Below are 17500 nucleotides of genomic sequence, written 5' to 3' on the forward strand. Positions count from 1 at the left end.
ACTGCGTTAGCGATTGCGAACATTGCGCGAAGTAAAACGGAATAAAATGAAGAGAAAGAAAAAGAGAGAGAGAGAGAAAAAAGAGAAAAAGAGAAAGAAAAAGAGAAAAAGAAAAATGGGAAGTTGGAAAGAAAGAAAGGACAATGAGGAGAAGAAAGAGCAACGTGGCTTAGCGGTAGGAGACATTGCAAGAGACAGAGAGAGAGAGAGAGAGGGAGAGAGAGAAAATATATGAGAGGAAGAGAAAGAATATATGAGAGGAAGAGCACGGCGGCAGAGTGGGAGAGAGGGAGGGAGTGGCAGGCGCACGCGGAGCGTTTAACGAGTTCACGACACGAACGCGACGCCGGAATAAAATGAGCAGGCTAATCGATACCGGTTCATTGAGTTTTCGTTGCTGAACGTACGTCCGTTGGATGGTACTCACCCTGCTCCCTTCCCCCTCCGTTATCCTCTCGTGTCCCACTTCCCCTCTCTTTCGGTAACCTTTCACAGTTTCTTTCTCTTCCTTTAGTCTTCGATCGTTTCTCTCTCTCTCTCTCTCTCTCTCTCTTTCTCTCATAAACATATACTTGTGTATGTGTGTACGTATGTATATGTGTAATATCTTTTTCCCTTTCTCTTTTCACCCTTGCGTTCATTCGCGCCTTTGTCACTGTTCCTATATACAACCCTTCCTTGTCGTGCAGATACCCGTTAGAACGAGCTAGAGAGAGAAAGAGAGATATAAAGAGAATAAGAGAGAAAGAGAGAGAGGTAGAGAGAAAAGGAGAGAGAGATAGAGAGAGTGATAAAGAGAGTAAGAGAGACAGTGAGTAGAAGAGAGAGAAAGAGAGCAGAGAGAGAGAGAGAGAGAGATAAAAAGAGTAAGAGAGAGAGAGAGAGAGAGAGAGAGAGAGAGGGAGAGTGGGAGAGAGAGAGAAAGAGAGAGAGAGGGAGAGAGAGAGAGATAGTGTATACGGTGGGGAACAGGTCACGTGGGTTATCGTTTGCCGGACTGTGGCGCGAGAACGTGTGCGCGTCAGTCGCCACGGCGACTTCGACGAGACGCGCGCGCTGCCGTTTAAATTTAAACTGTGCGCTTTCCTGCCGTCTCTCTTTCGGTGATCACGAATCGTGCGCCGTTGGTTAAGGGCGCCCACTCTGAATCCTACGATGTCGTCCTGAGGGCGCGCATGCGCTCTAATTCTCATCCTTGATCTCTTCTTCCTCCTATTCTTTCGCGCAACGATTCCGTCTCTCAACGTCTCTTTTTTCTTTTTTTCTTCTTTTTATTTTCTTTTTTTTTCTTTTTTTTGTCTTGTTTCTTTTCTGCTTTTTTTCTTTTTTGCTTTTTTTCTTTTATTCCTTTTTTCTCGACTTTTTCCTTTACCTCGTAAGATTAATTAATTCCTACGTAACGTCGTAGAAACGTGAACACATTCGATTATAATTTAAGACACGGTTCTGAATAATTCATTTACGAACGAGGCCCGACGCTTCGAGAAATCGTTTCGAGACGTCGTAAATATCATTCGATGCGGGTTGATCAGTACTTGATTTATCAAGAAAAAGAAATTCTTTTCTCTTCGGTTCTTTTAGTTTCAAAGAATCTAATTCGAAAACGTTGTTTGTTTGAGAACCTCCATATAGTTTCTTCATCGAGTATTTAGCTTCGTTAATAAGTATGTATAAGAGCTAATCGTGCTAATTCCTTACAGATGTTCAAATGGGTTTTAAGAAGGTCGCTCATACGAAGGAGTGATTAACTCCTAGCCCTACTTGAAGTTAATTTAACGCGTCAATGTAACTTCGATGTTGGTTTTAGCCGGACGTGTATAAGAATAATAAAAAAAAAATATATTATTGATACGATAGAAATATAGGAATGACGAGAGTAGAAGCATTGAGGAATGTAAATAAAGATTGAGAGATCCTGAATACGATAGGATAACGGAACGAAGAGACTAGGGAGACTAGTGGAAGTATGTAACAGTGTGTAACAAGAAGGCGAAAAGAACGTCGACAGATCACCGAGCAAAAACGTCCCAGACGCTGACGTTCCTAAACCAGTAAAAGTTTAAGCCTCTGTCGTAACTGCCAAGTCGTTGTGCTTCCGCTACTCCGATCGTTACGCTGCGATCTTACCGTTTCTATATACACGCCGATATACATTATATACACACGTGTGTGTGTGTGTGTGTGTGTGTGTGTATGTGTATATCTTCGAGCACATCAAAACAATGAAAGGAAGTATGGTGGACCATCGAAGAAATCCTCGAGAAATCCCCAATTCAAATTGTAGCCTTGTCTCCAGTCGTACTCCAATCAATGAATAGAATAGAAAAAAAAAGAAAAGAAACAAAAACTAAGGTGAAACGTAAAACAAGGTGGTCGTTAAAGTCCTACGACGAACGACTTCTTTCGTCGTGAGAAAGGAGTATAAGAGAGAGAGAGAGAGAGAGAGAGAGAGAGAGAGAGAGAGAGAGAGAGAGAGAGAAGAAGAAAAAGAGAAAAAAAGAAAAGAAAAGGACAGCATTCGTCGAAAGCAATTTGGCGCCCGCATGGGCAAACCTATTAGCCGCTTGATTGGTGTTCCAAAGATCCACGCTCTGTGAGTGTGTGCGAGCAAGGCAGAAAGAGGAGCAGCTCTTAGCGACTACTAGCTGTGGCTGTGAGGCATAGAATCTTCATCACGGTGCCTGTTACGAATAAGCTCTTAATTCCTTGTAGGGTTCTTGACTCCCACTTCCATCGTCTCTCTCTCTCTCTCTCTCTTTCTCTCTCTCTCTCTCTCTTTCTCTTTCTCTTTCTCTTTCTCTTTCTCTTTCTCTTTATCTCCGATCTTCAACTCGACTCTCAGTTTAGTCCCTCCCGCCATAGCCTTTTCCCCGTTCAGCTCCCACGTATCCTCCCCCTATCCACCCGCTCGACGACAACCGTTCTACCTTCCGCCGCCACTTTCTTGGCTTCTCTCTTGCTTTGTCCCTTCTTTCTCTCTCTCTCTCTCTCTCTCTCTCTCTTTCTCTCTCTCTGTCTCCTCCTTTGCTCTTATATAAAAGCCGACGTGGGTTGTATGCCCGTACGGATGCTCCTAGCGATGGCTTCGAATTTACAATGAGTACGAACAATAGTTGTATATCTCGGATTTTTTAATAAAACGTCCCTTTATGATATGTTTCTATATTTCTAAATAATTATTAATTAATTAACTCGAATTCTGATATTTTTGGAGAATCTTTAATTTCTTTTTTATTCTTTTCTATTCTTTCGATTCTGATCTAATCGATGTTAACCCGAACGATTTAATCAAACAGAGAGAAAGTCAAAAAGAATGTTGCGTTCGAATATAAAGTAAAGAAAATAAGAAGGGGGTTCGTAGCTATCGCTGTATTCGCAAGCCGTGTCGTCTCTTTACGAAGGCGAGTAAGTAAAGCGAAGTGGAGGAGCGTGTATCGACCTCGGCCCCCGTAGGTGTGGGTTCGGCCCCAGAGTGCTGCGGTCGGTCGGTCGCTCGCTAGCTAGCTAGCTTGCTCGGCTTGGCGGCCTGGCGACTGTGAGTTTCCTCTCTCACTCTCCGGCCCCGGCCCCGGCCCTCCGTGGTGCTTCTCTCGGGCCGAGCCCTCGAAAAAATCCCCGATGCGAGGAGAAGAGAAAGAGAGAGGGAGAGGGAGAGAGAGAGAGAGAGAGAGAGAGAAGAGAGACAGAAAGAGAGGGAAAAGAGGAAGTGTAGTCGAAGAAGCTGTAGAAGGAGGAGGGAGGAAGGAATGGAAGGGTGGAGGAAAAGGAGGATGAAGGGAAGAGGTTGCAGGGTGGAGAAGAGTTTTGTGGAGGTGGGGAACGGAGAAGCGGGAGAAAAGGGGGGAAAGCGAAGTTACACAGCGTCTCCCACCGTCGACGTTTCTCTTCTACTTCTTCTTCTTCTTCTTCTCTTCTTCTTCTTCCACTACTACTACTACTAGTACTACTACTACTAGTACTACTATTACTACTCCTTCAGAGCATCTCCACTTTCCTTTTTTTCCACTACCATCATCAGTAACACAGCAGCGGGCGGCTCACGCTGCTGCTTCTCGTACTTCTCTTCTTTCTCTCTCTCTCTCTCTCTCTCTCTCTCTCTCTCTCTCTCTCTCTCTCTCTTTTTTCGCTTTTTCTCTTTTTCTTTTTCTTTCCTTTTCTCCCCGTCCTAACACACCAGTCGTATTCCATTTAGCAGGGGCGCCGTTGGAACCGACGAACCATCATAGAATACCTTATAGCAAGCGAGAGTGGAGGAGGCTGGCAGTGATGCTGGAGAAATAAAAAGGATCCTCTTCTCCTCATGGCATGCCAAAATAAAACAGCTCTTCTTCTCCCTACCATTCGGTTCTTTTCTCTCTCTCTCTCTCTCTCTCTCTCTCTCTCTCATTCGTTCGCTCGCTCATTCGCCCGCCCTCTCGTCTTTCGCTTTCTCTCTTTACTGTATAGTAAGATACATATATGGAGGAAATGGTCAGATCGCGATGGAGAAACTGCAAGGGAGAAAGAGACGGGGTCTTTATTGGGCTCTGAGTAAGTAAACCCCCTCGAGGGCAATTAGCGAAATATAAAACGAAGGAGGTAGCTTTTCTTCTGGTTCATAAACTGGCTACTTGAAAGCAGATCGAACGTCTATCCAGGACTAGATGCATGCTTTTCCGTGTCCTCTTGAAAACGAATGATTATTTATTTTTTTGAGAATAATTTAATCTCCTTTTTAGTTCAAATCCTCGATCGGATAAAGCTTTGATTCACACATTTCAATTAAGTCTTTCGTTACGTCATTTCAGTCACAATTCATTCATTTATATTCATATTTATAAGTTGAATATACTATCAGTCGAATTATACAGTTATTATTCTATGGACATCGAGAGTGCAAAAGGTGGGGTGAAATAGGCAGAGCAATCAAAAATCTCTTTTGTCTATAAACAAAAGACGTGTTATCAGAATTCTGTCAGTCATTTAAAAAATAACATCACTGATGACAATCTCAGATGATATCGAATACGGAGTAAATATGACCGATCGGTGATAGAACGGGGACCGAACGGGAATGTACGACCGTGTACTTACATTTATATTACATAAAACAATGTTAAAATCATTTCAGTCGCACAATCGAAATGGACACGAAATTATATTATGAATAAATCGAAACGTGCGGATTGACCTTAAAAGATAAAAATGAAGATGCCAATTGTCTTTTCTAGCTGGTATTATTCGATCGTAGAGATCGTTCGAAGTTAACCGCAAGAAGCTTATCGATGATTTATGACGATTGTTATAGCAGCAAAGACACTATTCATTATCGACAAAAAGATACCGTTGAGTTTCTTTGAACACATGATACCCTGCCACTTTGTCTTTTAATTCATTCGTTCCATTTAGAATAATGCAGTTGGATTCGTCAATTGTGTGTGCGACTTTCCGCGTTGTCGTCGTCGTCGTCGTCGTCGTCGTCTCGGCGGATTTCGGAAAGAGTTCGGCGCCAGCAAGGACGAAGTCTCGCGAGATATCCCCTCTCCCTTTCCTCTTATCTACCCATCTCGCTTTATCCTCTTCAATATCTCTCGCCTCTTCTTCCCGTCTCGAGGTTGCTTTTTCGCCGACACGTTGCGGCGTCTTCGCCATACGCCGATTTGCCATTCGGTCGATCCGTGTCTCCTCTCTTCCTCTCTTCTCTTCTCATTTCTTCTCCTCTCTTTTCTTATCCTTCTCTCGTTCGTTTGTGCCTTCCTTTAGCGAAACATTACCCACACGTGGCGCCCGTTAGAGAAACGTGTGTTCGTTCCCACTTACGGCCGACGATGTTCCCCGATTCGTTCTGCCCCTTCGTTTCTTTACCCGACGACCCTACGACTTTTCAGCGTCCAAAACCGTCTCTTCTTTCCTTACCTCTCCCACTATCTCACTCTCTCGTTCTCTCTCTTTTCTCTCTCTCTCTCTTTCTCTTTCTCTTTTTTTTTCTCTCTCTCTCTCTTTCTCTTTCTCTTTTTTTTCTCTTTCTCTCTTTCTCTTTCTCTTTCCCTTTTTTTTCTCTCTTTCTCTACACTCTGCCGTAAGAGCTCCTTCGATCTTATTACAACCTACGGACGGATGCCTCTACTAAATCATTCGATTATCGACCCATCGAAATCTCTTTCCAACAAAACTTATCCTATATTCTTACCTTCCAATACACAGATATATATATATATATATATATATATATATATATATATATATTTTTTTTTCTTCTTTTGTCGATAAAAAAACGTACTTTCTCTTAAGATGCTTAAGTGAAATCATTAATTAAAAAATTACTTTTACAAATATTAGATACAATTGTGATGTTATTTCATTTAAATAAATATGATAACAATACACTTTTATACGTAAATATTTAGACAAATTTCACGATTAATTTTCTATAGACAAAAAGATAATACTTTTCGAGAGTGTTATACCTTCGGCGCCAATGCACTCTTCCGTCCCTCTCGTAACGTGGTACCCCCATCGAAGCTCAACGCACTTGTTCCACTCCCCGTCGGGACGGTACGCGTGTCTTCCATTTCTTCCTTCTCTTCTTCCACCTCCTCCTCCTCTTTCTCCTCCTTCTTCTCTTCACCCTTTCTCTAACTCCTTCCTTCTCGCACGAGAAGTCTCGACGAGAATCGAGCTCTCCTCCTAGTCGTGGCGTGTACACGCGTCATCGCTAAGTATAATATTCTCCTGGCGGTTCTCTCAGTGAACTTATACCTCTTTCTTTCTCCCTCTATTTCTTTCTCTTTTTATCTCTATCTCAATGTCTTTCAGAAAAGAGATAGGCTTTAAGTTGGCCTCTCCAAAGGCCTCTTATTTCTTCTAAACACGTTTAGAAAGCAACCTTAAGACCTAAGAGTGCTGATATCTTACTATCTTATGAATGTTTTCTTTGAAATAGAAAATTAGATAAATTTGGGTTATTCCGAAGCAAATTCGAGGACGAACTGTTTATCAAGCTTTTCAAGGATTCGACCTGGAAAGAAACTGAAACAAGTCCCATCTCTCTCTCTCTCTCTCTCTCTCTCTCTCATCTTTAAAACACAAGGGCAATGCTTACGTACGCGCATACGTTGTCGCTCCCCTTCGTGGAGGTTCTCCGTTTGCTGTCCTCAATGCACGCACTCTGTTTTGTTCTTTTTCTCTTTTTTCCACGAGAAAAGTTTCTCTCTCTCTTTCTTTCTCTCTCTCTCTTTTTATCTATCTATGTATCTATCTATCTATCTATCTATCTATCTATCTATCTATCTATCTATCTATCTTTCTCTTTCTATCTTTCTCGTTGCTTTTTGAACGTATAATACCGGAGCGTGGAGCGCACATGTGCTCTACGCTCGGAGAATAATGGATGTATTACACGGGCGAGGATTCAGAGAAACACGGACACGGTGCCGTCGCGACACGTACGGCCTGCGGGACGAACGCGGGACGAGAACGGATGGACGGGCAGACGAATGGGAGACTGTTACACCCAATTGTCCCTCGTTGCGCAGGGGTCAAGTAAGGTAGCCAACCGCGACAACGGTTGGAACACACGGTGAACCATCCTCCTTGTTTTCTTCGCCATCTTTCTTTATTTCTTTATTTCTCTCTCTCTCTCTCTCTCTCTCTCTCTCTCTCTTCATCTCTTTTTGCCCAGTATTAATCTATAGCCCTTTCTTGTCCCTTATTTAGTTTTCATCTTAATTATCCTTGCGAATTAATTCAGTTTAAAATCTCTCTCTCTCTTTTTCTCTCTCTCTTTCTTTCTCTTTCTCTCTCTTTCTCCCTCTCTTTCCCTTTTTGATGTTTTCATGTTTTTCTAAAAGAGAGAGAGAGAGAGAGAGAGAGAGAGAGAAAGAGAAAGAGGAATATCATATAGATGCATCTTTGCTTTGCACATGAATTGAATGTAAAGAATATAGATCCTTTCAACTTCGTATAGGTTGAAGGTCTATCTAGACACTTACCTATTCCTATTTTTCGTTCTCACGTATAACTCAACTAGCTAGACGAGAAGCTAACCGAAACAAGTTTGTTAACCGGTCAGAGCCCCCTCGCTAAATCCGATATATATAGGTACAAAGAGAGAGAGAAAAAGAGAGAGACTGTTGGTCAGGACGAGTTCATTTCCGCTAAATTTCGACAGAAATTTTCTAATCTTTTTTCCGTTCATCGTCAAACTTCATGAGAGAGAGAGAGGGAGAGAGAGAGAGACAGACAGAGAGAGAGAGAGAGGGAGAGACAGACAGAGATAGAGAGAGACAGACAGATAGACAGAGAAAGAAATATATATAATGCTTGAATAAGTAAATAAGCGAGAACGAGACATATGTAGATGCGTACGTTTCAGGAGGAAAAGCAAAGAACGCACACGGTCGATCTTTCTTGGCGACGCCACTGGTTGCCTCCTTCATCGTCGTTCCTCCTCCTCCTCCTCCTTCTCCCTCTTCCTCTCTTCTTCTTTCTTTTTGGGGCGCACACGTGTGAGGTTATCCCGACTCGGTTGACCCCATCGTTCTCCTCCTCCTCCTCCTACTCTCCTCCACGCAATGGCTTTTCAGATCAGAAAAGAACTGCTCCTCCGATGCGAACTTCTTCCTCCTCCTCCTCCTCCTCCTCCTCCTCCTCCTCCTCCTCCTCCTCCTCCTCCTCCTCCTCGGCTTCTTCTTCTTCTTCTCGAATCCCCTTGACGCAACCTGGACAAGACGTAGTCGCTTTGGCGCATACGTTCACAATGACGTCATCGGTTCTTTTGCTTCTCTCCTTCTATATCTATATCTGTCTTCCTCTTTCTCTTCCACTCTCTTTTTTCTTCTGTCTCCTTCTACTTTGATCGTGCTATATAGGTCGATCGACGCGTGATTTGGCGAATCTACCGCGAGCATATCCTCGAATGACAAAAGCACGATAAGAGAGTTTCGTTCTTGGTCACTCGTTACTTCTTCTTCTTCTTCTTCTTCTTCTTCTTCTTCTTCTTCTTCTTCTTCTTTTTCTTCTTCTTCTTCTTCTTCTTCTTTTCTCAACTTCGATCACATTCTTTACCATCGTCGAAAAGATGACTCTATTTGTAAAATTTTTCAAGATGATTTTTCAAAACAGACTCTGTTCGCCTGCAAACGATTTTCTTCCTGAGAATTTTACATAAGATTTTTTTTTTTAAGATTTACGTCTAATCTTATTTCCATGTAACTGTCAAAGGTAAAGGAGGAATTGAAACGTCGAAAGAGGAAGGGAATATTTTGCTGTGAGGAGAAGAAAAAAGGAAGAGAAAGAAAAAAAGAGAGGCGAGAATTGTCGTTGCAACAGGCTGTTGCAGGGAAGAGGCAACGGAGCATAGAGAAAATATTTGTCCGAAGGGAAAAGCGAGCCTCGAGTTCGAACGAGTAATTACCGGCGACCTTGGGATCCATTCATCGTTCGGCTCTTCGGCCGTATATAGGACGCCGTCGGATTTGGTAGGCAAATGAGCCGAAATTGAGAAGCGCTCGCACGAATCGACGGAGACGTGTCTGTGGTGTGAGACAGGTCTAAAGAGAGAGAGAGAGAGAGAGGCAGGAGAGGTGAGGGAAGGAGCAAGAGAAAGAGAGAAAGAGAAAGAGCGAGAGAGAGAGGCAGGGGAGGGGAGGGAAGGAGCGAGAGAGAAAGAGAAAGAGCGAGAGAGAGAGGCAGGGGAGGGGAGGGAGGGAGCAAGAGAGAGAGAGAAAGAGAAAGAGAGAGAGAGAGAGAGAGAAAAAGGTTAAGGAAGAGAGAGAGAGAGAGAGAGAGAGAGAAAGGTTAAGGAAGGGATCGAGAATGATAGGAGAAGAGAGATAAAGTGAGGGAGATGGAAAGCTTGTATTTTGTTCCGGTCAAAATACACGTTGGAGGAACGATCGGTAGGCCGCAATCATTTCCCCATTATTCAAGAACCGCAGGAAAGATAAAAGAAAGAAAGATAGAGAGACAAGGAGAGAGAAGGAGAGGGAGAGAGGAAGAGAGAAAGGGAGAGATGGGAGAACAACGGAACCGCCTATTTCCATGGTCCCTCGTAGCAATCACTCTAACGGAGCTATAGCTCTTTGATACACTACTTAGTCCTTTCGATTCTTAATGAGAGGATATAGTGAAACCTCTTGAAACATCGCAATATATATATATATATATATATATGTATACACATGCATATGTATATAGTATGTATGTTTGTATATTTGTATGTATGTATGTATGTGTACACGCTTCGAAAGATGAAGTCGTTTCTTAATTGCGTTCTCGACGTATATGCGGAAATCTATTTTATTAGCACCTAGAAATATCTCGTTACTCGTATCGAAAGGTAATCGATCTCGATAATAAATATATCTCGACGATATCGGAGTAGAGAGAAATATATGTACAAAAAAAAAAAAGAAAAAGGGAAAAAGAAAAAAAAAGAAAAGAAAAAAGAAATAAATAAAAATAAAAAGAATGAGAAAGAAATAAGAGAAAAAATGAGAGACAAAAGGCAATCGTCTTGGCCGATCTCGTAGTGTGTCCGGTCGGTTGCCGGGCGCTGATTGGTCGGACACCGGCTACTGGACCCGGTTGACCCTTAACCCCAACAACTCGCTCCGCTTTATCGTCTGGAATTGCTGTGTTGGTGGCGAGTTGGTACAACAACAGCACACTGTGCTCTAGCTCTTGACCGCTGTGATCGGTGTGCGCGAGCGCGCTCGAGATGAGCGAGGTGGCGGAGAGATGAGGTGGTACGAGGTGAAGCGAAGAGAGACTAGAAGGAAAGAGAAAGAGACAGGGAGAGAGAGAGAGAGAGAGAGAAAGAAAGAGAGAGCCGCGATCGTACATACGTACACGCGACGTATTTATAAGAGCCGTACTACTCGCGCGTACGGTGGGAGCGGAATTCTGTGCTGAGCGACAAACAATTGCCGCCAAGTGGCTTAATTGTAGCCAACTAAACAAATGTTCCAACCGTATCTCCCCAACGTGTTCTTCGCTTCTCCCTTTCTCTCTCTTTCTCTCTCTCTCTCTCTCTATCTCTCTCTCTCTCTCTCTCTCTCTCTATCTTGTTTTTTTCCTTCTTTTTTCCAACAGAACGATGTCGCTTTCCTCGGTCCAAGACGATTCCAAATGTTTCTCTCTCTCTCTCTCTCTCTCTCTCCCTCTCTCTTTATCTATCTTTCTCACTGTATAGGCCCGGTTTTCAAGGCTCGCCAATGAGAGCAAGAGGAACTCTCGCGATTATTGCCTTCTCTTTTTTCCTCCTACCATATCCTTTCTTCTGCAACGAGTCGACGTAACTCGTTCGTTCCCACGTAGATACACGGTTCGTATGCATATTTTTCCAGGACGATGACGAGAAGAATGACGAGGAGAATGACGATGACGAGAGCGACGATGGCGGGAGGGAACCGTGGCGTCGTTGGAGGGGCGTTACGTCTCGTAGACTCGTTTAGTCGCGTCAACTTCAACGCGACCTCGTGTTCGTATGCACATAGAAAAGAAGATATATATATATATATATATATATATATATATATGTTTTTATATGAAAGGAAAAGAAGTTGTGCCTTCCTTGAGTAACGATCGAGATCTCGAGATTTCCACGAGTCTGCTGCAAATCGTTTATTTCAACGAACAGAAAGAAAAAATGAAAGAATAGAAAAGAGAGAGAAAGAGAGTGAAAGAGAGAGAGAGAGAGAGGGAGAGAGAGAAAAATAAAAAGAAGGTTTACGATGGCAAATAATTTGTTTCCTTGTTGACTTCTTGCTCTCGTCATTTCCATTTTCCTTGTTCGTTTTAAAAGTCAAGACATAAGGGAAACAATATTCGTTTTCTTAAAGCTTCTCTCCAGTAAAGCGTGGCCGCACCCGAGTAGGTGTAGGTATATGAGTCTGACTACTGGCCGTGCCTCGTGCAGTGAGATTCCCATTTATCAGGGTACATCCGCCGGAAGTGGGGCGGCCCGTGCGTAGGTGAGAGACAGAGAGAAAGAAAGAGAGAGAAACAGAGAGAGAGAGAGAGAGAGACAGACAGAGACGGACAGAATGCGAAAGAAAGAAGCGAAATGCGCCGCCACCTTGGTAGAACGAAAGAGAAAATGAAACAAAATGAGAGAGAAAGAAAAAAGATATCAAAAGGGAGAGAGACAGATAAACAGAGAGAGAAAAATATATAGAGGGAAGAAGAGAGAGAGAGAGAGAGAGATTATTTATTGGTAACTGAAATCGTTCTGTGCAAGAGGAACATCAACGACGGAATTAGATTTCTCTCCGAATTCTGATCGAAGGAGACCGAGAAGGTGGAGGATGAGTAGGAAGAGAAGGAGGAGGAGGAAGAGAAAGAGGGGTCGGATTTAAAGCATTCAGCAACAGGTTGAAGTGATCAGATGGTGCTGCTATTCGGGTGGAAACTCGCTATAATTGTCATTTCCAAGCGCGGCGATCGATCATCGCCAACTTTTCCCTCGAGGATGGTTCAAATGGCTGAATCGATCTCTTCTCTTCAGTAGGAAAAAAATGTCGTCGATATCTACCGATCAATCGATTCTCTCCAGTTCTTTTCTTTCTTCTCTTCTCTTCTCTTCTCTTCTCTTCTCTTTTCACTCGACGAGATAAAAAGTCGATTTATATTTATTAATCTTCTTATCTTGGATTCAAAGGTGAGATAGCTACGTCCTGAATAACGTACTATACTCCTCTTATCCTTTCGATATTCGCCTAACATCAACCTAGGAAAGAAATTTCGTTCGTTCGTTGCCAATAAATTCCAGCGATTATTAAATAGATTCTCTGTCCCTAGCTTTTACTCACCACGGTAGTAATAGATATTATGCAGTCAAAAAGTTGAGATATCTCGTACGATCATCTCTGTCTTTCTTTCTTTCTCTCTCTCTATCTCTCTCTCTTTCGCTTGAGAGAAATAATTGAATATTCTTACGAGACGATATCTACAAAAAATGTGAAAAATAATAAGGATAATGATTTTTTTCCTTTTTCTTTAATTTTCTTTTATCTAACATCCGAAAGATCGACTAAAGACCATAAAGATAGATCATAGATACTTGAATATTTTTTTCGATCGTCTTTGATCGGTGCTTTTATTATCTTCACTTTTCTATTTCTTATTACCTTGTAATAATTATTCATTCTCCTTTATATTCGTTATAGTCTTCCGTACCTTTTTGTGCTTTAAAACTGCACACACGTTTCTACGATAAATGATCTCTCTCTCTCTCTTTCTTTCTCTTTCTCTCTCTTTCTTTCTTTCTCTCTCTCTCTCTCTCTCTCTCTTTCTCTCTCTCTCTCTCTCTTTTTCATCCTCGTCTCTGTGTCCGGCGACTCGTCGGAATTTCTCGGTTACGTCAGCCATACTTTTTGCGGACGACGAAAGGAGAGAGAGAGAGAGAGAGAGAGAGAGAGAGAGAGAGAGAGAGAGAGAGAGAGATAGACAGAGAGAGAGAGAGAGAAACAGCGTATGTACGTAGTAGTATAACATATCTGGAGACGGGCGTAAAGTCAGGCCACCGGCGCTCATTTCTGTCGTGTGTGTACGAAAGATCTCTCTGGGCCTCGACACGAAGTTCTGCTCGGTATCAATTGGTCGTGCTCTCCACGTTGTATACCGGTCGACCTTCTGGAGTTGCAACACGAGACCTGACACAGATAGGAGAGGCTGCTGCTGCTGCTGTTGCTGCTGCCGTTGCTGCCTTCGTTGTCGTCGTTGTCGTCGTCCTCGTTGTTTGCACTCGCACCGACTTCCAGTCGATTCCTTTATACGCGAGACTTACGACACCAACGGCATGCTCGGTGGGATCGTTTAATCGGTCGACTTGTTTGCTTTATAGATCGATTAAATCGCGCTTTGTTAGCCGATCATTATCCTCTTCTATCTTGACTCCTTTTTCTTTTGATTTAGGAATATCATTTGAATTTTGTTAACGTCTAATTAATACGAAATTACTAGAAAATTTATTGAAATTGAGTATATTATAATGACGATCGTTCGAGACGATAAAGAGGATTATCGATCGCCGTTATTTTCTCTCTCTCTCTCTCTTTCTCTCTCTCTTTCTCTTTCTCTCTCTCTCTCTCTCTCTTTCTCTCTCTCTCTCTCTCTTTCTCTCTCTCACTCTCTCTCTCTCTGTTTCTCTCTCGTACGAGATAATAAAATTTTGTATCACACGAGAAAGATAAGATAAAATACGGGGGATTTAAAGGGCCTAAGAAGAACGGTCGGATAAAATGCGACGGTTTAAATCTCATTGGCGCGTTCTCGAGTCTTCTTTCGACGAGACGAGGAGTTAGCCTTTCTCGGCACGCAGAAGCGCCGAGTCGTAAGTAAATTGCGTTTGGACAAACCGCAAGCCGCATGCCGGCGCTGGACAGACGGACTCTTGATCCGGGCCAATAAAGTCCACGGCCATTTCGCGGCTCTGCTGTATTAAAGTCTTGCTTTTATGAGAAGGGCTTTCGCAAACAGAAAAGTTTTCCACCCGCTTAAAGTAAATGCGATCTATATACATGTGTGTGTGTGTGTGACTGTGTGTCTGTGTGTGTGTGTTTACCTACGAATATTTAAGCTGACATAAAACGGCGACTAAATAATTTTCGCGTTTTTTCGCAACGATCAATTCGAATATTATTTCCATTTCGAATCGTTCGAGTTATGTGAATCTAATAACGTTAATTGCTATCCCCCTTTCCCCCAACCCCAATTCTCTCTCTCTCTCTTTCTTTGAATTCCTAGAATCATAACGAATGAAGCAAAATATATGTGTATCAACCAATTCGTCGTTCCTATTGTTTTACCATGGAATGTACAACTTGTTCTACATCATTGCAAATTCTCTACGTGACATAATCAAATTGTTAATCTATGTATTTTATTTTTAACGAGCCGATTTTCTATCTGTTACAGGAAAACATTTCAACAGAGCCGGCTGATATATCCGAGGACGATCACTATTCAAGTGAGCAGAAATTATTTCATCGTTTATATTTTATATAACGTGAAACTTTCTCTACTTATTTCTTAAATCTTTCAAAATTCACCGATGATTTTACTTCGATCTCTCGATCGATTATGACATATCACAAATATATTGTTTTATTTAAATTATATGAATTAACTTTTTGAGAATATATTTACGAGTACCATAAATATATGTAACTAGACATCTCTGCCTCTATAACTCCTTCCATTTACCTATCTCTATCTTTATCTATTTCTCTGTCTCTCTCTCTCTCTTTCTCTCTCTCTCAGTCTCTGTCTTTCTCGGGTCAGGTTGTACCCATTTTGGGAATCTGACCCCAATACTATGTGGCAGAGGAACGCGTTTCTGTATTATTGATTTAGACGTCATGCAACTCCCATAACCCGTCCACCTCTAAATCCATTTTCGATCTTTTTCTTTTTTTTTCTCTCTCTCTCTCTCCCCTGTAATATCCCTCGAATTCTTTCGTAGCATCTTCCATTCGAGTACTGTTGTTTTAACATTGATCGTATTTTACGCAAATTATTTTTCTAATTCTATTCTGCGAGAATCTGTATAGACAAGTAACTTCGAAAACATGCATCGTTTTTAATTTATTTTGCTAATTTCAAAATTACGTCTTTGCAATTATATTTTAATTTTCAAAATATCATGATAAAGAACCATTGAAATCATTGATTTCCTTCAACGATATAATTAAAAAAAAAATATATATATATATACAAGACTCGGTTAACGTATAAATATCAATAAATGTTTCATATTAACGAGTACCTATGACGTACTAAGCTGTTAACCAGTAAAAAGAGAAAATCCATGCGCTAGAATTCCCATTGATGAAAAGCTCAACGAAAGCCACTCCATTGGCTTTCTCCCCTCTGTCCTTTTTTCTTTTTCTCTATCTCTCTTTCTCTTTTTCCCCTCTTTCTCTCTTTCTCTCTCTCTCTCTCTCTCTCTCTCACTCGTTTTCTCATACATATAACATATAGATGGATGGGTTTTCAATCGGTAGAACGTTGTTAATCGCAACGTCGAATCCTACGGACACGGGTAATCAATAACGTAACGACGTTCGAGATCGATCGCAGTGATGACGTTTGGGAAAGGGGTAGGGATAAATTATGACTCGGTGTTTTAGCGAAATTAATCGTTAAGTACGAACCGCGAAGGCCGCGAAATCATCGTTAAAATGACGATCGATTTGTTCGATTTATCCGCATAATTTTCTCTCACTCTCTCTTTTATTTATTTACAATTATTGTTCTCTCGGGCTTTTTCTTTCTCTCTTTCTCTCTCTCTCTCTGTCTATCTCTATCTCTCTATTTATCTATCTATCTACCTATCTATCTATTTATCTATCTATCTGCGTTTTTGTCCATTTCTATCTGTTCCGTTTTATTCGTTTTCTGTCACCTACGATTAAACTAATGCGCGATACACTAATCTTTGCCATTAGACCTGTTGCATTGTTAAATACATCCAATGAAGTATTCCAAAGTTAATTCGTTTCTCGCTGTCACTGCGATCAATTTCGTGATAGCCAAATCAAACGGTTTTACACACGGGAAGGATGGGAGATCGCGAACGTCATAAAAAATTAAGTTCGTTGTTCTTTTGTTTATTTTGTTTATCTTTTTATTTTATTATTTTTTTCTTTGTTTTTGTTTTCGTTCTTTAATTTTTACAGTATGTATTCTCTTTTGTTAGTTTTCTTTTTTTTTTCTTTACGAGAAAGACGCAGTTAAAATGTTAAAAATATTTATTATCGATTTGATATATTATCGATCGAGAGAATTTATCGGATCTAGCGATATCATTTGATGACTTTAAATATCTTAGTCACGTTTTCGTCTGTAAAATTTCCATTCGATGAAATCCCTTTTGACGAGGAAATGCGAAAATGGAAAAGGAAAGAAAGAAAAAAATAAAGAATAAAATAAAATTCCAAAGAAAAAGACGATGAACAAAGAAGATAATTTTCTCTCACTCTCCAGTTTACGAATAAATACATATATGTATTTATATATATATATATATATTTATTTATTTCATATATATATATATATATATTTATTTATTTCATATATATATATATATATTTATTTCATATATATATGGAAAACTTCGATACCGTAAGATCGAATATAATTGATAATTGTCATAATAAATTAAAGCAAATTGGTATCAAACATTTTAATTTCCGGCAGGCGCGCTCATGAAAGACGCGGATAAGCTGAAGCTGATGCTGCTAGCGTGGAATTATAATCTTCAACAGCAGGCTCAGGCTCAGGCTCAGGCACAGGCACAGGTACAGGCGCAGGCTGCGAACGCGGCCCTCTCGCCAAATAACTCTTCGACAACCACGGCCACCACAGTTGGCACACCTGTCACCAGCCAATCGACTATTTCCACGGCAAACAACACCATTAACAACTCCACTCTTACAGGTAACACCTTATTTCACCCAATCATTCTCTCTCTCTCTCTCTCTCTCTCTCTCTCTCTCTGTCTTTCTTTGTCTATCTT

General features: G+C 41.3%; 1 protein-coding gene across 8 annotated transcripts in view; it reads left to right on the forward strand.

The window, feature by feature from the left end:
- Positions 1-17500, forward strand: part of LOC118439698 (uncharacterized) — a 69511-nt gene that overhangs the window by 35923 nt on the left and 16088 nt on the right. For 6 of the 8 annotated variants that reach the window (XM_035861657.2, XM_035861658.2, XM_085655336.1 and 3 more), the window contains exons 2-3: positions 14899-14950; positions 17182-17421. In XM_035861657.2, coding sequence (XP_035717550.2) covers positions 14899-14950; positions 17182-17421 — 292 coding nt within the window. Of the gene's footprint in view, positions 1-14422; positions 14483-14898; positions 14951-17181; positions 17422-17500 lie in introns of those variants that run through there. The other 2 variants (XM_085655334.1, XM_085655337.1) reach the window with 2 other exon arrangements.

The sequence above is a fragment of the Vespa mandarinia genome, chromosome 2, assembly GCF_050613455.1.
Source record: "Vespa mandarinia isolate Hongniang chromosome 2, ASM5061345v1, whole genome shotgun sequence".
Classification (NCBI taxonomy): Eukaryota; Metazoa; Arthropoda; class Insecta; order Hymenoptera; family Vespidae; genus Vespa; species Vespa mandarinia.